The 22,836-nt window shown below is 50.2% G+C and overlaps 9 protein-coding genes across 9 annotated transcripts; 3 read left to right on the plus strand and 6 right to left on the minus strand.

The window, feature by feature from the left end:
- Window positions 1-543: 543 nt before the first annotated feature.
- N7511_007285 (uncharacterized protein) lies at window positions 544-4,760 on the minus strand (the record flags this gene model as incomplete). Its single annotated transcript, XM_057129662.1, has 4 exons — window positions 544-1,957; window positions 2,012-4,226; window positions 4,307-4,344; window positions 4,408-4,760. 4 exons carry the CDS (start codon window positions 4,758-4,760, stop codon window positions 544-546), a joined length of 4,020 nt encoding a protein of 1,339 aa, XP_056982730.1.
- Window positions 4,761-5,573: 813 nt separating this feature from the next.
- N7511_007286 (arrestin (or S-antigen), N-terminal domain protein) lies at window positions 5,574-7,618 on the minus strand (the record flags this gene model as incomplete). Its single annotated transcript, XM_057129663.1, has 5 exons — window positions 5,574-6,293; window positions 6,343-6,912; window positions 6,960-7,172; window positions 7,220-7,333; window positions 7,406-7,618. The coding sequence occupies 5 exons, from the start codon at window positions 7,616-7,618 to the stop codon at window positions 5,574-5,576; spliced, it is 1,830 nt and encodes a 609-aa protein (XP_056982731.1).
- A 645-nt stretch (window positions 7,619-8,263) lies between these two features.
- N7511_007287 (triglyceride lipase) lies at window positions 8,264-9,701 on the minus strand (the record flags this gene model as incomplete). The annotated part of the gene is made up of 7 exons (XM_057129664.1): window positions 8,264-8,289; window positions 8,343-8,377; window positions 8,426-8,662; window positions 8,709-8,838; window positions 9,266-9,475; window positions 9,522-9,604; window positions 9,664-9,701. The coding sequence occupies 7 exons, from the start codon at window positions 9,699-9,701 to the stop codon at window positions 8,264-8,266; spliced, it is 759 nt and encodes a 252-aa protein (XP_056982732.1).
- Window positions 9,702-10,181: 480 nt separating this feature from the next.
- On the minus strand, window positions 10,182-10,808 carry N7511_007288 (uncharacterized protein; the record flags this gene model as incomplete). The annotated part of the gene is made up of 5 exons (XM_057129665.1): window positions 10,182-10,349; window positions 10,401-10,501; window positions 10,631-10,664; window positions 10,719-10,757; window positions 10,806-10,808. 5 exons carry the CDS (start codon window positions 10,806-10,808, stop codon window positions 10,182-10,184), a joined length of 345 nt encoding a protein of 114 aa, XP_056982733.1.
- A 271-nt stretch (window positions 10,809-11,079) lies between these two features.
- N7511_007289 (protein PET117) lies at window positions 11,080-11,409 on the plus strand (the record flags this gene model as incomplete). Its single annotated transcript, XM_057129666.1, has 2 exons — window positions 11,080-11,175; window positions 11,236-11,409. The coding sequence occupies 2 exons, from the start codon at window positions 11,080-11,082 to the stop codon at window positions 11,407-11,409; spliced, it is 270 nt and encodes an 89-aa protein (XP_056982734.1).
- Window positions 11,410-12,301: 892 nt separating this feature from the next.
- N7511_007290 (glycosyltransferase family 34 protein) lies at window positions 12,302-13,176 on the plus strand (the record flags this gene model as incomplete). Its single annotated transcript, XM_057129667.1, has 3 exons — window positions 12,302-12,417; window positions 12,469-12,801; window positions 12,822-13,176. The coding sequence occupies 3 exons, from the start codon at window positions 12,302-12,304 to the stop codon at window positions 13,174-13,176; spliced, it is 804 nt and encodes a 267-aa protein (XP_056982735.1).
- Window positions 13,177-14,354: 1,178 nt separating this feature from the next.
- N7511_007291 (indoleamine 2,3-dioxygenase family protein) lies at window positions 14,355-16,173 on the plus strand (the record flags this gene model as incomplete). Its single annotated transcript, XM_057129668.1, has 5 exons — window positions 14,355-14,848; window positions 14,964-15,280; window positions 15,331-15,491; window positions 15,546-15,848; window positions 15,955-16,173. The coding sequence occupies 5 exons, from the start codon at window positions 14,355-14,357 to the stop codon at window positions 16,171-16,173; spliced, it is 1,494 nt and encodes a 497-aa protein (XP_056982736.1).
- Window positions 16,174-17,202: 1,029 nt separating this feature from the next.
- On the minus strand, window positions 17,203-17,433 carry N7511_007292 (uncharacterized protein; the record flags this gene model as incomplete). Its single annotated transcript, XM_057129669.1, has 1 exon — window positions 17,203-17,433. The coding sequence occupies one exon, from the start codon at window positions 17,431-17,433 to the stop codon at window positions 17,203-17,205; it is 231 nt and encodes a 76-aa protein (XP_056982737.1).
- A 1,881-nt stretch (window positions 17,434-19,314) lies between these two features.
- Window positions 19,315-22,783, minus strand: N7511_007293 (putative nuclear pore complex subunit Nup85; the record flags this gene model as incomplete). The annotated part of the gene is made up of 2 exons (XM_057129670.1): window positions 19,315-19,778; window positions 19,837-22,783. The coding sequence occupies 2 exons, from the start codon at window positions 22,781-22,783 to the stop codon at window positions 19,315-19,317; spliced, it is 3,411 nt and encodes a 1,136-aa protein (XP_056982738.1).
- Window positions 22,784-22,836: the final 53 nt, after the last annotated feature.

The raw sequence follows: 22,836 nt of genomic DNA on the forward strand, positions 1-22,836 counted from the left end.
ACGTAGACGTCGATAGATGTTTAGAAAATATACTTGGAGTGATGGGAGAAGAAGAAAAAGCAGAGGAAGAAGTCCAAGAGAAAGACAAATGCGAGGCAGAGCGGGGGAATGTAGATGACGAGAGATGACAGGCCCAATGGCGTCTACACCGACTTTGAGATAGAAGGGAGGGGAGTCTTTTTTTGAGGAGCATTTTCAAGAGAAATGTCTTCGATAGTGGAATAAACTGTAAGCATGACACGTTCCAATGGCTGAGTGCTTCACTCGTCTTGAAGTATGAATTGTGGAAGTATACGCAGATAGATGACATCACGTCGAGAATCGTCCCCGCCAATCAGAGGCAGGGTTTTGTCACCAAAATCCTGTTCTACAACTACCGCAGACATTGCAGAAACATTGCAGAAATAATGTTTGTTCATTGAAAGAAAGTAATATCCAGGGGAAATGAGTGTGCAGTCCTGGACGCCGTCGCTCCATACATGTAAAGGTCAAAATTCCAACATCCATAAATATAAGCTATGTGATAGGGAACAAGTAAACAGCCTAGAATTTCCGAGACTTTCGTCGCTTCTGCCTGGAAGGGCTGATGCTCACTTCTGTCATCTGCTGCAGTCGTCCCGTGCCCGTGGAAGCTCTGGTATTCCGACCCAGGGATTGAGCGAATTGGTTCTTGGGTTGGAACCGCTCGGATTTGGAGCGAGACTGAGACTGATCAACGTTGTCGAGCTCGGGCTCGGCATGAGGTTCGGGGGTTGCATTGGTGCTGGAAGTAAGATCGACCAGTTCTGACATTTGAGAAGCAGGGATTTGGGAGGATGAGAGAGATTCACGGAATCGCTGGGAAAGTCGTAGACGGGTGGAGGCCGCTGGGGGTTCTGTTTCGAGAGAGGGAGGAGTTGGCTCAGGTTTGGGTTGAGCTTCCTGTTGAGCATTCGGTGGTGATCTGGGAGAGCTCGACCAGCTTGGTGATAGAGATCCATGACCGAGGTCAAGGTCGAGATTGGAGTGATCCATGCTGTTTTGCACTCGATCATTACTCCAGTCTGTTCCATAGGTTTCCTTGGGCAATGGAGCACCTGCATATTCATCTTCATCTTCATCTTCATCTTCATCTCCATCTTCATCCCCATCTTCATCCTCATCCTCTTGCACAGGCGAGTGAGATTCTTCAGAATCTTCGTCATTGTTCTCTTCTGCATTGCTGTCATCTTCATCTTCATCTTCATCTTCACCTCCATACTCTTGGTTCTCATCTTCATCCCCTGAATTAGACGTGCTTGCTCCCAACTCATTCAGAAGATCTTTCCACGACTGCGAAGAGCTAGTTGGAGCAACCCCACGGTCTTCTACACTGTCATTGATTGCTGCAAATCCATCACCACTCATGCCAATAATAGAAAGAAGAGACCCGGATTGCGGACCACTCTCCCCAGACTCGGCAGGTGGCACAAGGTTATCATTGACAATCTGGCGATCTTGCTCCTGCTCCTGCTCCTGCTCTGGTGGCTCCATATTTATAGAGGTATCCTCGAAAGAGGGATTGGCTGACACAAACGACAAGAAAGAGGGATCATCTTCAGGGTTGACCATGGCAGATGGCGTTTCACCTCCGATAAGAGTATGGCCCTCCAGATTGCCATTTTCAGCTGTAACAGTCAGCCCCGGTGTTGTTGGCTGCCAAGATCGAGCAGAGTAAAACCCAGTGAAAGAGGGAGACGCGATTGGAGGAGTAACGCTGCGTGCCTCCGGCCCATTATCTACCTGGATTTGAGGCACAATCACTTCTTCAACGGTTTCCATTGCTAATGCTTCGGCAGAAATCCCAGGAGACCGACGAGGCGATTGAAGATGGCTGACTTCGTTGCCGATGGTCAAAAACGTGGTTTCATCAATGTCAACATCCATGTCAGCTGGCAGAGCTTGGGGATTCGGCACTGATTCTGCTACTACAGAGACACTTGAACAAGTAAGCGTGAGCCACAATCAGAGGTCAAAGGTTTAATTGACTGACATGCTATCTTCTTGAGCATTCTGATTCCCAGCTTCTGCCTGAGACTGTGTTGCCGCTTGTAGGAGCTTGGGGTAGTTGAGTTCTGCGAACGAGACCTCACGGTGACCATCGTCCTCCCCTTCATCCTCATAACCAGGCATTTCAAACTTGTCGTATTGACGGGGCTCGTCATCCTCTGAAAATTCTGGTGCTGGTCGACGGTCTCGCTTTGCCAGTAGTACGGAGATCGTACCATCTTTGCTGGGAGATTCAATCACCTCTGCGACTCGGTACTCGGACATCCTGGGTTGCCAGTTTGTGTCCTTGGACATTTCGAGCTGTCGGAAAGCAATAATTGCCCCCTTTTTCAACTCTTTCTCATTCAAAACGGGGACTTTGTTCACGTCACTAGGAAGCTCAGGGAGATCCTCGTCGATACCGGCGTTCTCGACTATTTCGGCTTCAGCGTCATCATAGTTGAGTTGATCATTGCCGTCGCCTTCACCGGGCCAGTAGCTGTCATTTCCTCCTTGGTAGTATTCGTCGTGGCCATCATATCCTTGGTAATCTTCATTCCCCTCCTCGTACTCTTCCTCTTCATAGACTTGAGCGCGCTGCTTTCTCTTGCGCTTCTTGCTTCCGCCTTTGGCCTGACGGATCAACGCATTGGCTTCTTGATCCCAGCGCTGAACGAACGGATAAGGAGGAGCAGTCAACTCAATTTCGGGATAGACACATTCGACTGCACGGACAACGAGCTTGTTCTCCCAGTCGTCGTCGGATTCATCCTCATCCTCATCCACATCCATATCTTCAGCCTCTTCCGGTTCTGGCTTCTTCCCGATTGCGCTGAATTTAGCAGCAAGTCTTCGTCGAGTTTCTTCCTCGTCTTTCTTGGTTTTTGGAGTTCGCATTCCAAGAGATCCAAAGAGCATGCGTCGTGAGCTGGCAATATCAAGGGTACGTCGGCTTGATGCTTTCTCTGGCTCTTCTTCGGTTTCTGTTGCGACGGCTACTGATGCTGGAATATCAGATGCACGACTTTGCGGGCCTGGAGGAACATTTTCCTTTTCCGATGTCTCATCGACACTAATTCCGTTGCCAGACGCAAGATCTCGGAGGAGTTTCTGTCGCCTGGCTTCGAAATCTCGCTTTTCCTCTTCTTTTCTTTGTTTCTTGGTAGACTCCTCAAGAGTCTGAGAAGATTGTGCCACATCAGCAGGGCTTGGAACATACCAGCCACCATTATTTTCTTCCCATTCCCGAAGCTCCTCGAAGTTTGCATCCTGATGTAAAGCTCCCATCTCCTTCAGCTTGGACAGACGACGGCGGAGCTTGAAGCGGTTGTTGCTCTTCTTGGTACGAAGGGATCCTTGGAATGGTGGACCGGCTACAGGCTGTGGTTGAGCCATTTTGGGCGGAAGAGCTTCCTTTTCCTGTGCCTCTTCTGCATCAGAGTCTGATTCCGAGTCCGAGTCCGAGCTCGAATCAGAACTAGAGTCTGATGAGTCTGATGAATCTACATCAGACGAGGCAGCTGGCTGGGCCTGGGGCTTGGATGGTTCCTTCTCCTTCTCCTCCTCGGAAGACGAATCATCGGAATCACTGTCTGACGATGCAGAATCAGAATCGGAATCAGAGTTAGAGTCGGAGGAAAGGTTGATAGTCTCGGGGAGTTGAGGTTGCGCGATGTTAGGGAGATTGTCGCCCTTGTTGAACCTCACTGCTTTCGAGGTTCTTGGGGACGAGTCATCTGCGCGGGAACGCTTGCTGGAAAGCGATGAAGGGGCCAGCAGTGACCCTTTGTGGACACTGTCAGACGAGGTTGGCCGCTTGGTAGTGGATGCAGCACGTAGCGGGTGGCCACTGGCAGTGCGAGTCTGGTTCCTGATATCAACAAACTGAGAGGGCTCTTCGAAGTCTTCTTTCAGGGCTTGAAGCTCGCTCTCCAATTCGTCTTCTTCGATATCGGACATTTCTGCTTCGCTGTCTGTCTCTGCGGTGTGATGAATGGGATGACGAATCACTGTTCCCATGGACTCTTCGTGTTCGGGAGGCATAATAGAAAGCTCCTTTCCAAACCCAGTATCTGCAGGCGGCAACCAACCTCCATCGCCTTCCTCTTCGGCATTTGCCATGTCATTCTGGATTTCCGGGGGTGTTCCCAGCCAGAAAAGACGCTGCGACGTTTCTTTCTTGGTGGGATCGTAATGGCAGGTCTTGTGGAAGTAGTTCTCTTCAAGTAGGGTGAGCCGAATGGCACACCATCGACAAGGTGTTTGCCGTCTGCTGCAATCTGATGACGACCACATAGACGTCGTGCCCGAAGGTCTGCGAGTTGAAGAGCGCGAATACTGCAGGAAAGTCAGCCAGCCATTTCAAGATATAAAAGCAAGACAGGAATTATAGGAACGTACACAACCTCGTCTCCATCACGTAACAGGCCTTCAACCTCCATAAAGTGCAGGCACTCAGAGCCAGCAACCTCAACAACATAATCTTCAAGTCCCCATTGACCGCTAAACTCCGCATCAAACACATTAGGCTCTGTTTCTAACGGGACAACCTCATTCACATCCTCAAGCAGCTGGGCGACTGTATATCCACCATTTGAAAACGCGATGTTGGGGGTGCGAGAAGATGCGACAGCGGCAGCCGATACCGCGCGCTGGGTGCCATATTCGCCCAACACAGAAGTAGACGACGTAGTCGTCCAGAGAATGCGCGTAGCCGGCAGGCCATGACGCGAGATAACAAGGTGGAGACGCATGGTGGATGAGAGATCTCAAGCTAAATCATTGACGCGGTGAGGACTCGATTTTTGAGCTTCGAGGTTTTCAGGTCGGAAAGTCAGGAGGGGTTGCTTCGGGTGGGGATCGAACTGGTTGGTCCGAATGGGCAGAGAAGTCAACTATAATCAGAATTCGACGTCTAGCATTCCACACGCACGGCAAGGGGACTGATGCATTGAGGAAGCTGTTGATCAGAAGATGGAGCTCAATCGCGTGGATGATACGCTAGCCCTTTTAGGATTAGCGTGACTCATTATGAGTTTTGTCGATCTTCAATCTATACGAACCCTAGGAACTTTCAGCTAGGAATAATAACACTGGAAATTTGAGATGAACTGTAATTTTTTGATGATTCTAGTCATAATGATATAGAGTATAGACTTGGATAACTACTATAGATCGAAGTAATGTGGATGCTCGAAACGCCTTCACCTATTATGCATTTTAAAGATGGCTCAACTGAAACAATGGGGTATAGTTGAAGGCAAAAGGAGAGCTATCCCCATAGATGCCAGCTAGCGTATGATCGAGCCGAAAATGTGAAGTGGGAGCCTTTTCACTGCCTCCCATGTATTTGATCCAGACTGTGGTGGACCGATTCGCAACCAATCCAGTGAGCCAAGGCTCACGATGGGAATGAGGGAATGAGGGGGTGATGATTGCACAATTTATCGAGGTGATGGGAGGTTGGGGATGAAGAAAAATACATCATCAGCCCATCGGCCAGAATGGTAAAGATCAAAAGCCATTCCCGGCTGCACACCTGATTACACGTAGGTTGCGAATGATATCTAGGTGGCACCGCTGCTCGAGCTTCGGGGTACGGGTTTCCGACTGGGAACACCCAAGTTCATAGGACGGAGGTTATTCCGCGAAGGACGGCGTTCCACAGCCTGAGGCGCATTAAGCTGGTTCCCAGCGACAGGTTCATACTGCGGCGGGCTCTCTTCATCAACGGTGTTCCGGGGAACCTTCATCATGCTCTGTGAACGTCTCACAGGCGACGCGGGGGGTGATCCAGACGGGGATTCCGGCGGGGTGGTGGGTAGCATATCAAAGGATTCCGAGGAGGAGCGATGTTCTCGACGACGGGGCGCTGAGAATCCTTCTGCTGCGGGTCTATCCTCTTGATTCTTACCCATTGGAGCTGCGGGCTTGACATCAGCTCCTGATTCCACTGATGTCCGGGAAGAAGAGGAGGCATCGGGTGGGTGATACTCGCGGCGTGGCCCATCTACTGGGCTCAGTTGGTCGGCCATGGCATCCTCATAGCTTGGCGGTGCATCGTCGTACGCATCGCCTGAGTTGACGGGTACGGGCTCGCCTGTTGGTCGTGGAGGCATGAGTGGTCGGCTGTCCCCGGATTCTACTGGCAGACTAGGATGAGGTTTTTCTTTGGAGGATGATGGTTGGAGAGATGCTGCCGCCATTGCATCTAGGAGAGCTTGGGGCGGAGCGATTCCGGAGAAAACCCGGACGGGCATGCGCAAAGGAAGAACGATGAGTTGAGGCTGTGCTATGGTGAGCCAAGGACAGTCAAAAAGAAAGGAAGCAACTTACCTTCATCTCATAAGCATTTCCATGGGTCAAGCCAACTCGAACCTCCAATTCGTAGCTCCTTTCAATGTTACATGTCTCAAATGATGGCGCAACCGAGTTAGGTAATGTGATACGATTCCATAGGTTCGAGTCAATGGTCCAATCAGTCCCGACTGCATCGTCTGGCTTGCCTAGAGGTGTGTTCATATTGCTGCGACTCATCAGGACCCAAGAATTAGTCTCGGTCCTTTTAAGACCATGAGCCAAAATCTTGGTATAGGAAATGAGCTCAATCTGCAACATCTGGAGGAAGATTATGTCTGACCCGTCAGTAAGCTTTCTAGCCAGAAGACGGAGTGGGACTGATTCATTGCAAGTGAGGATAGATGGATGCGGGAGTCGAGCATCAAGGGAGACACGGGGAGGTTCGGCATAAATTTCCTTGAGGGCAGATGGGCCCCTTGAGAAGATGCTCTTCTTCTTGGTCCCGCTTTGGACTTTGGAGAACTGATGTTGGCGCCTCGCATAGGTTTCCTCGTTGGGATTCCCAGTCCGCGGCGGTTCAATGGGGAGAAAGTTTAGTGGAACAACCTGACAGATTAGCAACTGAAAGGCATAAGACCAAGAATTGCACTTACCGCTCGAATATTCTCCTTGTAGAATTGTGGCCGAATGATTGTGGCCTTGACAAAGTACTTGATATCTGCTTCACCGGGGAATCCACTCAGCGAAGGGGGCAACGTTTTCCTGACATGCCGGTTGGTATCTTTAGCCACCTCGACTTTCAACCCGTTGAAATTTAGATTGGTGAGCATGCTGTTGTGGCTGCTACATGAATTATTAAAAGGAAACTAGTCGGTGTTAGAGCTAGTCGGCTATTGCGGGACAAGCATCTTACCTTGAACTGGAAGGGATACTCATATGACCCTGCAGCAAAGGTATATGAAGTCGTTGGAGAGCCATGCTGCATCACAGCTGGCGTAGGAAAGACTGTGGCCACTTTGTACAAGATCTACATGCCCGATCAGCCCAGCTCCACCAAAATTGTATATTCCACCGATAGACGATGGCTAAAGCATCATACCTTATGGACCTCCAGCTCCGTCCTCTTTTTGTCCGAGTGCACATTCTGAGGGTTCCTGGGGCCGGATAGGCGAGTGCGACTCTCACATTCCAATTTGACTTGTATTCCACCAATAGCTGCCTCGGTCGGTAGCTGTAGCACGACTTTGCCGGTCAAGAAGTCCAGATTTGTGTAATGGGTATGGCGACTGTCTAGCACGATCGTTGCGGACATGGCGGCGGCGCGCCCGGGCCCAGGCGGGGCACTCTATTCGGTTGGTGAATACCCTTGAAGGCTTAAAATGAAATGAGCGGGTGCCGACGAAACACGCGACAAGGACCAATTGTCGGGATGGTCGGGTGAGGTGAGGTTCGGCGCGGTGAGGTGGGATGTGAGATTGGGGGGAATACGGATTATATGCGAGGAATCCCGGAATGACGTTTTGGACGTTCGCAGATCAACTGATCGCCAAGTTACAGATTCAGGTGAAAAATGTATAAAGAAAATTATATAAATTAAGAGTCAAACCAGGGACTTATGCTGCGCCTCAGGGTCACAGCCACAATTGACATACAAAGAACGAACTGCTCACTCGGGTCAAGTATAGCTTCAGTGTGAGCTACGAAGCATCACCACATATAATCTACAGCATTTTCCGAATATTCTCTAATTGCAAAGAGATCATATCTATTCCAATGCTCCTGTCACATAGAGCACCACAGTCATGGCGTACGAAGAAAAACAAGAAATGGTATCGTGAACTCGCTCCAGGCACCAATATTTCCACTACCAAAACATCCGAATACCCGATCCGCTGCAACTTCAAGCCACAGCAGGGCGGAGGAGAATCCAAATATATCCACAATTGCCTAGACAAGTTCAGAGTCCTTCCTTGGCCAACATGTCTAGGTAGCCAAGTTAATAAGCTTGTCTCGATGAGTCCACTCAGATGACATACCTGCAATATCCAAGTAGAATGCAATGGCGTTAAATCTGCAGAAAGGTCAGCCTAGCCCTAGAATAATGTTGCTGTCTACTGACTTTCGTCGGTTGCCTGTCACCTCCCCGGCCAGCCACTTGAGGCGGTTCGTCCAGTTGATTAGATCCAGGTGGCTCACGCCCGTTAGAGTTCCCTTGTATCCTGTTTCACCTCCCCAGCGGCTACTGGAAACGCTGACTAGACCGTCGTTGGGCCCTTCTATATTGGAGAGGATTCGATGCGACAGTCGAAAGGCGGACCAGATACTTGGTTCAAATGCTGCGCCATAGGAGAAATACCTGGATTATAAGTAGGTGTCATAGATGTAAACATTATCAAACTTACCTAACGTCATCCACATCTGGAACTTTCGGGTTGAAGGTCTCGGTCATGTATTTTCTAGTCAGTTGTTCAAATGCCCCTGTTTCGACCTTTAGCCGGTTGAGGGCGTAGTAGATCTGAGGTAGTCTTTCGGCTGTTGAAAATTGTCAGCAGTTAAGGAATTTCATGGCGAGGCTTGACAAACCTCCAATCTGGTCAAATACATAGTCTGCCACGGATGAACCTAGCAGAAAAGGTGAGTAAAAAGCTATCTCGTTCCCGGGCGCAGTGCCAACCTTGATGCGGCGATGCAATAGTAGTCAGTGACAAGACTTTAAACTTCTCCGGTTTAATTCGACTAATCATATATCGTGAATCAAGTCCACTGAAGCCTCGTATTAGCGTGTGTCCGAGAAACGCCGGGGATCAATCTCACCCCTATTCACGTATAAGCACCACCTATCTTGAAGAAAGGGAGAGATCTCACCATGCTATGTCTATAGAAGTATCAGTCAGAACATCTCAATCAACATAATAGAGGACCACCAACGCAATGATATTAACATCTTTCCCACGCGCACCGACTTCAATGTCTCGAGCCAATTCTTCAGCTCGAGCCTCAATAGACCCCGATGGGGGCACGGTAGCAGTAATGACTTCAATCCCGCGCGCTGTCAGGGCTTCTTTTATTCCGCGCCAGTATTGGACACCGGGGAGATATCTCCCAGCAAGTCGCAATTCATCAAACCCCAGCAGGCCATGTGCGAGAACAACGGGGTATTTGGGCGCATCTACCACTGTTACCAAAAATTCCAGGATTGAATGGATGCAGCTTACCGTATTTTTCTCGGATCACGGAGTATTCATCGACAATCACTTTGCCGTGGTCTTCTAGGCGCGGCTCAAGACTAGGACTGGGTCTGTACGGGGATGTATGATATCGTCTGCTGGTTGGGCAGGCATATGATGCATATGTTACCGTTGGTATCCCGAGTCTGCTTGGAATTGGAATGACATGTCTCATTGTCTCCCGAGTGTGCAGATAAGTTGGTGATCAAACTCCCGCGCGGAATGACGCACGGGAAACATTGATATCTTGCCTCAGGCAGAACATTTTATACTTCGCTCTGCCACAATCGATTTGTCTCTTTCTGATGCGATCGGAGGAATTAAATTGATAGAAATGGATCTATGGTTTTTGCTGTAGCTATCTCGACAGATTTTGATATTCAAATGTCGTATTGATCAGGGAGATACAAGACCAGCGAGCTCATTAGGACTGTGCTGATGGCTTGCAGTGAATTTCAAGAAGAACCGTGGCCATTGACCCAGGGCTACCATGTACAAAGGCCCCAAGAGACATTATCGCAGAAAGACAGGTGAATCCAGCGCTGAGGAAACCAGATGAAATGATATTGTCCGAACTTGGATATCGATGAACAGCCACGCAAGTGCAACTTCCCCATAACGAGCAAAGAAACAACAAAAATATCTACATTATGCCTTAATCTTCTCGGGAACCTCGGGCTTGACATCAGTCGTCACGCGGAGGAGGTCCGCAACGACCTTGTCGCCCTGCTTCTTGCCAGCGTCCTTAATCTCCTGGAGCTTGACTTCGGTCTCCTTATTGGCATCGTCTTCGGCCTTCTTGAATCCACTCGAGTGCTGACGAGTAAGTTAGTACCATGTTTAGCAGCAGTCTCGGAGGAGTCTCACCTCAGTCTCGAACTTCTTGTACTCCTCTTCCTTCTGGCTCTTGTATTCCTCAATTTCCTTCTGGGCCTCCGACTTGGCGTCCCTTATCCGCTTTGTGCGGTCTGTATTATTGGTGGTCAGCATGGTCGACTCCGGGATCGGAAGTTCAATAGCGTACATTCTCTGGCTGAAAGTGACGTGACGTATTAGTATCTGCCTGCAACGACGAGGGGTAAGTGAACTGCACTCACCTTGCTGCACAATCTTCTGGGCCTCTCTCTCAGCCTATCAGTCTGGTTAGTATCCCACCCGCTCAGGCCAACAGCAACCAAGACCTACATCGAGGAGGGTCTGAATGCCCGCGGAGTTCTGAGCCGACTGTTCACCGTTAGCAACTGACCACCAATTCTAAGACAGGCGACTCACCATATTTGCGCAAGACCTCGCAGCTTTAAACGTAGAAAATAGAAGAGATGGCGCTGAACAGGAACGATTAACGGCGAGTCTGGAGCTCCGAGTCCAGGTCGATCGGAGCCACGCAGCGCCCCCCCAAAGCGGTGGGGGTTCTGCCCACACCTACCGCCTGGGCTGATCGATAAACTGATAATCCCCGACTCATTTTCAAGACCGTCAGACCATATCATTGTCTTTGGGTTCATTGCTGGACCGACGTGTGGGCTGCTCAATTCTCAATTTCACCATGTCTCGCGCATCAAAGTTCACATTGGCAGCCACCGGCCTGGGCACAGCGGGCATCGTCTGGTTTGTCCACTGGGCACAAGAAGCGGACAGGGCGGTATGATACAGCTTCAATCTTTGTATCGAATAAGAGACTGACATTATTTTTGATTGGTAGGCTATGCACAAGGGTGTCGAACGTGATATGGAAAAGCAACGTCTTCGATTAGAGCGCCAAGCCGACTTCGAAATGCAAAAGGCTCTCGAGCAGGAGTATCTCAAACTCCAGACGGTGACCAGCACAACGGGCGGCTCAAATACACCCAATCAAAATACCAGTCCGGGGTCATGAGGTGGAACATTACGGGACGCGCTGCTTCGATCGGATCATTCTGCCTTTGCGTTGATCTGGATGTGCTTCGACGATATTCACTATGTCAGTGGATTGCAATTATCGCCTGTGTGCTGATGCATGGGCAAGGAGTTTATTTGTTTTTGGGTGCATGCCATGCTGTACAAAACTTGGATGTTGTGGTGTAAGATATACCCCCATATGTACTATATAACATGAAATCGTCTCTCTCCTATTGTGATTCTATTTCGAGATATTTACACAATATTTACACAATCGTAGTAGTTGGACCCTTGAGAGAGCCTGGAACTGTCAGGCGGAAACTAACATTCCAATGATGTTGGGGGTGTATACATCGAGTGACTGGGGCATCTTGATTTAAACTTGAAACACCGCTCCAATTAGGAAGTCAGTGGACAAACAAACTAAGACCAGCGAATAACTTTCTAATAATAGCGTCAATCGGTTGTGTTTTCTTGTGGAAGACAATGTGGTCAAATTGCCGAAAACGGTATTCCCGATGCGGATGTATGAATTCATCCCGTCCAGACCAACCCACCAGCAATTCAATGTCTCACTGGCATTTCATCTTTACTTTTCTATCTATCATGACCGCCCCGGCACCCACACGGTGATGCCGACCATGATTCCACCTCCAATGACGATCAAACAACGACCCTTCCACAGCGTTCTGATAGTTCTCTCGGTGATATGTTTCTTCTGGGTTTCGATCAAAACTTACAGGAATTTGGCTATTCCAGAACCCAAATACCCTCCAAGCAACAATGCGCGGAGAGTTGCCAAGGTTTCCATGCTATATGGTGAGACAAATCACATGTACGAGAGGGCACTCCAAAGTCATGAACGCCACAGCAGGAGATGGGGATACCCCATGCATGTTCTTCGGGAGGATATCTCAGTCGGGTTCTGGAACAAGCCAAGTTATCTTTTAGCGCTGGTGATCAGCGAACTGGCAAAGCCAGCAGGCGAGAGAATGGAGTGGTTGATGTGAGTCTCCTCCCAGGCCGGTCACCTCTCGACAACCACTGACTGTTACAGGTGGGTCGACGCCGACTCAATTATACTTAACAATGATGTCCCTGCCGAGGTCTTTCTTCCTCCATCCGACCTCAAAGATATCCATCTAGTGACCGCCAAAGACCAAAACGGGCTCAACACCGGAATCATGTTCATGCATGTCCACCCGTGGACAATAAGCTTCCTGACTGAAACCCTTGGTTACCCGCTCTTTCACTCGAAAATCGATCTTGGTCGGTCCGCAGACCAAGAAGCCATGGGCCGCGTGCTCAACAAAACAACAGAGGGTCCAGCTGGACAGGGTTACGCCAGTGGGGTCGCGTACCTGCCACGACCATGGATCAACACCTATGAGTGGGATTGGGCTTATGAAGGCAAGAGAGGGGGGATCTGCTTGTGCATTTCCCAGGTCTTGAGGAGAGACGTTGGCCGCATATGGCTAAATGGCTGGATATTGTTGAGATGACCCCTCAGAAGTGGAATCTGCCACTCGAGAAGACGGGGTATCTTACCAAGACTGCGGCTTATTGGTCACAGATTCGCGATGCAAAAAACAAAATTCGCATCGGGGAGCAGGTCGTGCAGGCTGGGAACGCCCGGTCATCTCCAGAGATAAAGCAGGGAGTTGATGCGCTCAAGAAAGTCCTACTTGAAGACTCGGATGAAGTGGATCGCATACAGCAGCGAATTTCAGATCTCAACACTTTGCTGGAGCAGAAGACAGTCTAAGACTCGATTGTTTCCTTGGGGGATCTTTTGTTTTGAATTTATCGAATTTCCTATCGGACAATACTAGTGAGAAGATTCGGCGAGCTTTTATGAATACTTGTTTTCAAAGATACCATGATTGAACGGACCAGTATGATATAAACAGAGTTCCCATTTAGGAGTGCGTAGTACTTTCACCATGTCTTCGTGCTTTTGTCCTGACCAATGACTGAAGTATACAAATTTCATTAGCTGTAGTTCATTGGTAGTTCAATGGTTGTAGTTCATTCATTGGGTCTTGTCCGCCTTATAATAATGTGAGTAATCAACCAATTTATAAGTCCACTTTTCAGTTCTCCCGTAAATCAACTGTAGTCCCAATGCCCACTGAAGTATATCCAAGGCTAAAACGAGGCCGGCTATAATCGGAGGCCGGTACCATTCCGGCCTCCGAACGCTAGGGAAGTTTAAACTTGGCTTATCGTCCAATCAGAAGCCGGCTTTGGACGATCGGGCCTTGGCACGGCATGACATATAGAGGAGACATCATGACTTGTAGAATGTTCCTCAGACAAATTTCCGTAATAGGTCCTCAATAAGTGGTCAATTCTATAGTATAAGCAATTTTTAACATCTGCCGGGTCATTCGCCACCAATAAATCCAGCCAACCCGAAGAGAAGGCAGACAAGTACCTATGGCAGCTTTCTACTGTATTGGGCCTAGCGCAACCCCGTGACTATGCCCTACGCTCTCTCACTGGGCCGTTGTATACTTCATTTGTATAGACAGACGAAAGTCGAAATGTCTGGTCAGGGACAAAAATGGCCGTGGAGAGTGCCTGAAGTATCCTCCATGATAGATGGAACCCATTTACATCATAAAGCAGGCGATGTCACCTGTCCCACGCTATTCTTTATCTCTTTCGTAATGGTGGACTTGAGGCCGGAATTGATACCGGCCTCAAAGTATTATAAGAATCTGCTCCTCACCCGCCCAAATCCTCGAGTTCTTGTTCTCCTCATCATCCTGAAAGGTCTTTTGACTTGTCTTTCCTCTTTTTTTCCACATTTTCCTTACTATCCAGGTTCTTGACTTGATCTTGGACCTTCATCTACCTTTACCCATCTATCCAACCTCACTATCCCTCCCCAATACCCAAGACAACTTGTCTCATACTTGAATATTGATCAATTCCACCATGACTCGTACTCAAGTGCCCTTCCCCTCCCCTGCTACCCTGAAGCGGTTCCCTCACATCCACGATGACCCTTCAGGCATCTCCCACTCCCTGGACCCCTTCACCATCACCACCAAGACAGGCTTCCTGCCCTATGAGACTGCCCCCACAGAGCTTCCCGAGGCATTCAGTGCATTGCTGTCCCTCGTCAACCGTCTGCCTGTCGTGAGACTCGATGGCAAGCCCGGTCTGTTGGCTACCTACGAGCTTGGCCCTGCCGTCAAGGCCGAGCTCACTGACCTGACCGACGAGGTTGAGAAGCTTGTCCTCCCTGATGGCTCGCCGGACCGCTTCACTGTTGCTGCTGTCTTCCGTGATTATACCTTCCTGGCCTCGTCCTACCTCCTTGAGCCTTGCTGGGAGCACTGGAACAAGGACCCCGAGGGTGGTTACGGTCTGGGTCGTGATGTTTTGCCCATGGCTGTTGCTCGTCCTATGTATCGCTGTGCTGAACTGTGAGTTGACTCTCGCTCGTATTGTCTCACCTTATCTTGTATAACCTTGCTGTCATCCCTATCATTTTATCATCTAATACTTGCATTTATTATGACATTGCTAACCATATATCAGTTTGGACCTACCACCTTTCATGTCTTATGCCGCCTCTTATGCTCTCTTCAACTATACTGTCGCCGACCCTGCCAAGGGCCTGAGCGAGTACTCTAACCTCCGTCTCATTCGCTCTTTTGAGAGGGGTCTTGACCCCAAGAGCTCCGAGGCAGGCTTCATTCTCACCCACGTAGACATGGTCAAGGAGACTGGCCCCCTGATTGCCGGTACTCTCAAGGTCGTCGATACGCTTGAACAGCACGGATCCCGACAGGAAATCAACGACGGATTCCGAGAGATCCTGAAATCAATGGAGAAGATCGAAACTTCCATGGAAGGTAAGCCACCAGACCCGCGAGCCACCCAGAAACCACACTCACACATATAGACATGTGGGGAAACTCCAAGCCCTCCGAATACCTCTCCTTTCGCGTCTTCATTTTCGGAATTACCAATCAATCGATGTTCCCCAACGGCGTCATCTACGAAGGCTGCGAAGACGACAAGCCCCTCTTCTTCCGCGGCGAGAGCGGTGCCAACGACAGCATTGTGCGTACCAACTCGCCGGTCCTCCCCCAATCCAATACTGACCATCCTCCATAGATCCCGCTTCTCGACCACCTCTGCCAGATCCCCATGCCCTCCACCCCTCTCACCAAAATCCTCCACGAGTTCCGCGCCTACCGTCCCCTCCCGCACCGCGAGTTCCTCACCTACATCCGCGAAAAGTCCGAGGAAATCGGCGTCCAGGACTACGCTGTGCAGGACTCCGAGACGGCAGTGCTCTTCCTCCGCACCTTGAACCATGTTCGCAGTTTCCGCTGGAGACATTGGCTCTTTGCGCGTGAGTACATCATCCGCCGTACACCGCATCCTACTGCCACTGGTGGTTCTCCTATTGTTACTGTGAGTATTGCACCAGCCCAATGCGTCAATAAAATGGAAGCATGGATCCTTGCATATCTGTTCTTGCATTGTCTGCGTGATCACCTAGCTAATCAGTTTATGACAGTGGCTTCCCAACCAGCTCTCTGCAGTCATGGACCTCATGGTTCGGATCTATGATACTCATCTCGCGCCCAAGGACGGTGTGACTAGTGTATCGAACGGTGGTCAGGATTTGATTGCCTCGCATCGGAAGCAAGTCGAGCCTATGATGGAGCTGGTGAGGGATCAGCGCGAGAAGCTGGCGAAGGAGGTTGAGCGGTGGTGCCAGGAGCGGGGAGTTTAGATTTCCTTTTTGTCCTTCTGTTTGTTCACTTACTGTATTGCTTTGCATTTCTTAGATTGGGAATACTATTCACATTTACCCTGGGGGGTTAACGTTATGCCATGAGAGATATTCCTATCTGCGAGCTACTGTAGAGCTCCAAGACCGGTCCTATCTAGTGTCACAAGTGTACGACAGAAGATATCTCCATCCAGTGTCCATCCACGTCGATGTATGACACTCCCGCTTGGAGCTCTCCCTGGCGTATTCGGAGTTGTTCTACTGGCTACAGAATCACTAAATTGCTGATCCGCGCTGGATTTGACTTTGATTCCTGTCTCAGCTGACCGTCTTGACCGCATTTCTGTTCCTGAATCGGCCAAGATATCCGATATCTGTTGACGTTCCTTGCCTTTGCCCTTGACCCCTCGATTCTACGCTCGCCACACATATCTAATAGTCAAAAACAAGAGGATGCAATGAATTGTGCAATGAATTGTGTTCATGAAGGGAACCAGCCCCCTATCCAAACAAGAATGCAGTACCCTATTCACAGGCCCTCGACTCACAAACAACGCCGTAATGCTTCGCCATTCACATGTCCAACTCGTTCATCCATTTCGTCCATATCCATATCCTTATCAATCTCCATCTCCATCTCCATATTATCCATATTATATCCACGCCTGTCCCTTCATCACTCATCACTCATCACTCCCGTGTCAAACACAATAGACACTATTCCATCCTCGGCCACTCCAACACCAGGTTGAAAACCCCCCTACAATCGAATCAATCGTTCTTGTAGGGCGCTCTCCAGGAGCGAATGACCACCATCAAACAAACCAAGTCCACCTGCCGGCAACCAGTGCCAACACCATCCCAGTCCAAGTCCAAGTCCCAGTCCATCTTGGCATTCCCCTCACCCCGCACAGCACCCAACTCAACCGAAAACCCAACCCAGCACAGCACAACATTAACATAACACAACACAACATAATATATCATATCATATCATCCACATAACTTCAATAATCTAACCAAATAATCCTACCGCCCAGACCCCTTCTCACTCGAATACCCCGAATCAAGCCACTTCCCCGCACCACTCGGGGAAGAAGGGCACCCGCGAGTCGAGTGCGTGTCGCACACGTAGCCGACCAGGACGGTCTTTTCTTGTACGGGGTGGTTGCGTTGGCCGTAGGCTTGGCAGGGGTCAATGGAGTGTTGGAAGTAGAGGCATTTGCAGACGGAGTAGCGTTCGACGACTTTGTAGCACATTTTGTTTGATTGGATGGATTGATTGGGGTGGATTGGATGTGATATGTGGTGTATTGTATTCCTGGTGGAGGTATGGATGGATGGATGGATGGGTGGTTTGAGTTGAGTTGAGTTGAGTTGAGTCTGATAGGTATAGGTATGATGATGGCGATGATGATGGCACAGTCGAAGGTGTATATATTAAAGAGCATGAAAAGCGACCAAAAGAAAAGAAAGAAGCGAAAAGAATGGAGGACAAGAGAGCAGCGAGGGAAACCGGGAAAGAAGTAGAACATAAAAAGAAAAAGAAGAAGAAAAAGAAAAAGAAAATCAGACTCGACAACTGAGGACTGAGGAAATGACAGGCGGCAAGACCGAGAAATCAACGCCGGACATGGGGGAGAAAGAAGCAAGTAGCAAGTAGCAAGTAAAGCAGGATAACTGTCAACATTACCGGGCCTGTAGAAACCAAACGGGGAAACGAACCGAACAAGCGCAAAGAATCTCAGCCCTACGGCCCTACGCCCCAGGCAGAAAGAAAACGGGTCTGGATCCATACCATCCATACCATGTATAGCTATACCATACTAGGAGTTACCATACATGGAGGGTGATTCTACTCTGTTTTCCCTCTCTTCCCTCTACTATACTCTCAATACTCTTAATACAGTACACAGCTAATATAATACCTTGACTATACTTGGTCAATCTAGTGACACACCTTCAGCTACACTCCAGACCCCAAAGTCAAAGAGAGCCTCCTTCACCGGGCTAATATGCCCCCGCCGATCACCTGCAGTAGGGCGGAGGAGCCGCAAAGACGGTGAGAAGACTGGAGGAGGGGGGCGCGGGGCACTGAAGACTGGACTGGACTGGACTGTAACGTACTGTATGTGTAATAGTACATGTGCCCTGCGTGGCTAATCCACATGGTAGCTGGTCATTGGTGGCTGGTTACTGCTGCTCGGCGATACAATAGAGATAGAGATAGAGATACGTAGGTGGTGACTGAAGTAGTAAGTGTGGTTGGTAGGGCTTAGCTTTCAGGATGGATTGGGGCGTCCAGTGATAGTGACTATGACACAGCCTCTTTACTCTTTTCTTTTCTTTACTATAACGAGATACTATACTATAGTTAATAATACCTACACAGCCCAGTCCAGCCAACCTTAATCCCAGACACAGCCACAGCTGACAACCTATATTAACATGAACGTTATATTGTATCCCGCCGAAAGACTCCGCACACCGCTGTTATTCCCAGCGAGCACAGTGTGAATACCAGTAACGCGGGATCGGGGTTGCTTCAGGTTGGCGGTGTTGGGGTTGTGGGTTGTGGGTTGATCTTGTGGAGACGATTAGGCTCCCGCATTCTTTGGTTTGGCTCGCAGTACAAGTACGGAGTATTGTATAGTAACTTAAGTTGACTATACTCCGTACGTGGTAAGTTATAAATCATTGTGGGTGGGCTATTCTTGCATACTGTACACATGCATACCACATACCATACCGGTACTGTTAGAGTCATAGGGCTGAGAAAAGTGGAGATGGATGGGACCTTTTGGGATAGTGCGTTATGTACAGTACAGCAGTGCAGTATAGAATAGTATTCCGTTATAAGTTAGTTGGTGGGTGTTCTATCCTACTGTACAATGTTGTAGATGGGATGCATAAGACGGTTCTGATAACTGATTGGTATCGTACACGAGAGCCTCAAGGGTAGAGAATGAATAAGGAGGACAGGAAGGGCCACAGACTCCAGAAGAGAAAAACAGGAAAAGAAAAGAAAAGAAACTCCGATTTAACAAGGCCCCCCATGTACTGTATTTCCTACATCTTCAGCTCTCATCTCCCATTCCATCCCATCCCATCCCATCCATCTCACATCACAGCTGAACCAAACTAAACAGACGACCCCAAAGCACCATGACTCAACCCCCTGGCCAGACCAGAACGCAGCATGCGCAGGATATCCTCGCCTTTAGCCGACTCGGGCAAACCAACGCGCCAATCCCAGCCCCGGTCACCAACGGCAGACATGTCGCTGGGACGGGGGACGAGAACGCCCGACCCGCTCATGGAAGCGGGCCCGGAAGCGGAGCCCGAGCCTGAGCGGGTGCGCGCTGACTCGAGCATGCCATTGCCCATCAGGGAGAAGGTCGAGGCGTTGAAATTCGTGATTGATTTTTTGAAGAGCGCGCGCGGGGAGGGGGGAGCGCAGGACGGGTCGGAGGTGGTGGTGGCGAGGAGGGTGGAGCGGAAACATTCTTCGCATTGAGCGTAGACGCGGGGGGTGACGGTTTCCAGGTCTTCGATGGCGGAGAGGATGGTGAATTGTTGGGAGACTGTGAGGACCGGGGTTGGTTCTGGGTTGCTTTGGTTAGTATTGTGCTGAGAGGATGGGCGTGGGGTGGTTGAACTTACGGCTCACGAATACTAGGGCTTCGCCGAGGAGTGCTAGTAATCCGTCGACTTGGACGGCGGAGTCGCGGTCTGGGTCGTAGAGTCCTCCGTAGATATTATCGGCTGCACTGCCGATGACGGCGGCGAGGGCTTGCGCGGCGGCGCGGCGGCGAGCTAGGGGCTTGTAGCGTGGTCGCTCGCCTTCTTTCAATTCGGATTCCTCGTCACGGATCTCGTAGAACCGGCGCAGGGTTGCGTAGCCGCTGAGGTAGAACTGGAGAATGCGGGCCGCTTCCTCGTCGATCTCGGCAATCGAGGACAAGCATGCCTTGGGTTCTTTCATCATGGATAGGAGGTATGAGTCGAGGTCGGCCGTGGCAGGGTATGCGCGCGATTGGACCAAACTGTATGAAATCAAAAGATCGACGACTGACTTGACCTTGCGGCGGCTCTGAGCACGAGCGTAGCACACAAGAGCAAGACCAAAGTTCTCTGACTTGGAAGTCAGCATGTCGCCGAATCGCTCGGAGACTCTGCGTCCCTGGTCCTCCAAGTCAAGATCCGAGCAGAGAACTACTAATTTGTCCAACTGATCAGAGTTCTCCAACGGAAGTTTATCAACAATTTCAGAGACGGCCTTCTTCATCTGGTTGGTATCGTTGAGTCGGCTTAACACCTCAAGACCCAACTCCCATCCTTCACGGCTGCTAGTCTCATTCTGAATGACAGGAATTTCATATAATCCAAAAGCATAGTCGCGGAGGATATCGTCCTTGCGAAGATGGCGAGATGGAGCCTTGTTATCTTGACCGTACGAGAGAACCATCAAGTCATTCTCTGACAAACCAGGGAACCTCCGTTGTCCCTGACTCGACTCAAACCAGAGTCCTTGGCTGGCGATTTCCGCAACTGTAGCAGCAATGCAAAGTGACCATCTCTGGATTAACTCCAGCACGCCCTGCACATTGCCCTCGAAGACAGACGCAAGACCAACTTCCACACTGCTCAGAGAGTTGGGCTGGAATCGGCTGCCGGACTCGCTCGTGACGTTGCTTGAAGCTAATGCGAGACGGCTGATGTAGGCTTCCCGGTAGTTGATAGTGACCGCACGGGTCTGCTTAACCCTGGGTCCACGCGAGCGCAAGAAATCGCCGCCGAATAAACCAGCATCATATTCCATGTCTGCGCCGTCATCGTCCTCGCCATCCCACCAAGCCGTCAATGCGATGGTTGCCTCCACCCAGTCCTGAGAATGAGCCTTGATGGCTGCGGGGTCGCCGAGAAGGATTCGGTAGATGGATCTCAAGCTCTGGTAGATAGACCAGGGGATACGGCTCTCGGCCATGCGAGCAGATTGAGTGAATGACATTGGTTTCTGGTTCAAGTTGTTTAATCCAAAGTTGATTGCCTGGAATCGGTTATCCGGAACTGGAACAATGGATTCGTCTTTCTCCTCACCCTCTGCGAATTCTTCCAGCTCAGTGATAGATGTCACAACTCGTCTCCGGTACGCAGACCACTCCGCGCCATCGACGTTCCAGTTGTCCAATTTTGATCCAGGGCAGGAATCAAGGATCAGAAGGGCTCTGTTGACCTCGCGCTGGATGTTTTGCAGCTGCGCGCCACGGTACCCAGGCTGTTGTAGTCCGTCCTCCAAGGCTGAGCGGGCATAGTTGAAATCCGCAGAGCGAAGAACCTTGGCCGCTTCGTCCAAGTGACCTCGCAGCACTGATGCAGTAATGATATCCCAGAAGTTGGACGAGGCAGTCGGGTTTGGTTCCACATATCTCAATTCCTGCAGACCCTTCGTTTGAGGCGCGTGGTTCTCATTAAGCCACTCAAGCAGAATCTGGGGGTAAGGCTTGGGGTTGCTGGATCGGGCCAAAGCCTGCACCATGCCTAAACCCATGTTGGAGGGGGATTGACGTGCAGGCTGGTTGATTTGAAGTAGCAACGAGGCAATGAAGCTTGCTTTGACCAGATTGGGAGCCTGATCTCCGGGTCCAATGCCGGATTGCGCATTGTATGGCCGACTAATTCCGCTGTGGTCAGCAGACGCCTGCCATGTTGCTGCCAATTCTTGCGATATATCAGCCAACACGGCATCGAAATCCACATGTCTTTCTTCCGCAGCCTTCATCTCATCGGCAAGTTTGCCAAGGATATCCTCCGTGGCGAGAATCATGTCGCTCGGTTCTTCCACGGCGGGCATGCGGGTCCGGGAAGCTAGGTTGTGCAGAATAGATGGCATGGCGGACGCCTTCTTCGGGGAAAGCTTAGCCTTTCGGGGCGACTGATTTGTCCAGTGTTCGTCGAGCTTTGGCCGCTTGGCATCGCTAGGATTCGAGTAGATGGGTTTGCGCTGGGCGGGAGCAGGAGCGGGAGCAGGTTGCGGGTTTCCAAACATCGAAGTGAAGCTAAAAGGCTTTGGCGGAGCTTGAGAAGTCAAGTCCATTTCCTCCTCCGCTTCCTCGACCTCTTCCTCCTCTTCCTCCAGCTCTTCGGGTTCCATTTCTTGGTTCTCCTCCTGGTAATCGCTCATCTGCGACGACGCAAATCCATTTGAGTGACCAAAGTTCATGAAGTCGCCAGATGCGGTTCCATTGGATGCGACACTAAAGCGAAGATTCGACGCGGTTGTTGGTTTAGTCGAGGGCTGGTTACGGGGCATAGGAAAATCGGTCGAGCCAAACGAGGAGCCGAAAATGCTGTCATTTGTATTGATGTTTCCGGATTTGGTGAAAACCGAATTGTTGAATTTGTTCGTGGAGAAAGAATGCTCATTTCGTGAAAATGCCATACGCGAGCCACCTTCCGTCGCTGTTGGCTGCCCTTGCGGTGTGAATGACTTTGTGCTCGACGGCGGCGGACCAGCAGGAGTTGTCGACCCGTTACTCCATAAGCTGCGAGAGCGATCTCTCTCTGGGGTCTCTGGGGGACTAGATTCGTAGGGTACCTGGAAGGACATCGTGACGGGAGATATCACAATGGAGAAGGATGGGCAAGAAGCATCCGCGAAAG

This window comes from Penicillium nucicola (assembly GCF_028828085.1).
Source record: "Penicillium nucicola strain IBT 29836 chromosome Unknown utg000007l, whole genome shotgun sequence".
Taxonomy (NCBI): Eukaryota; Fungi; Ascomycota; class Eurotiomycetes; order Eurotiales; family Aspergillaceae; genus Penicillium; species Penicillium nucicola.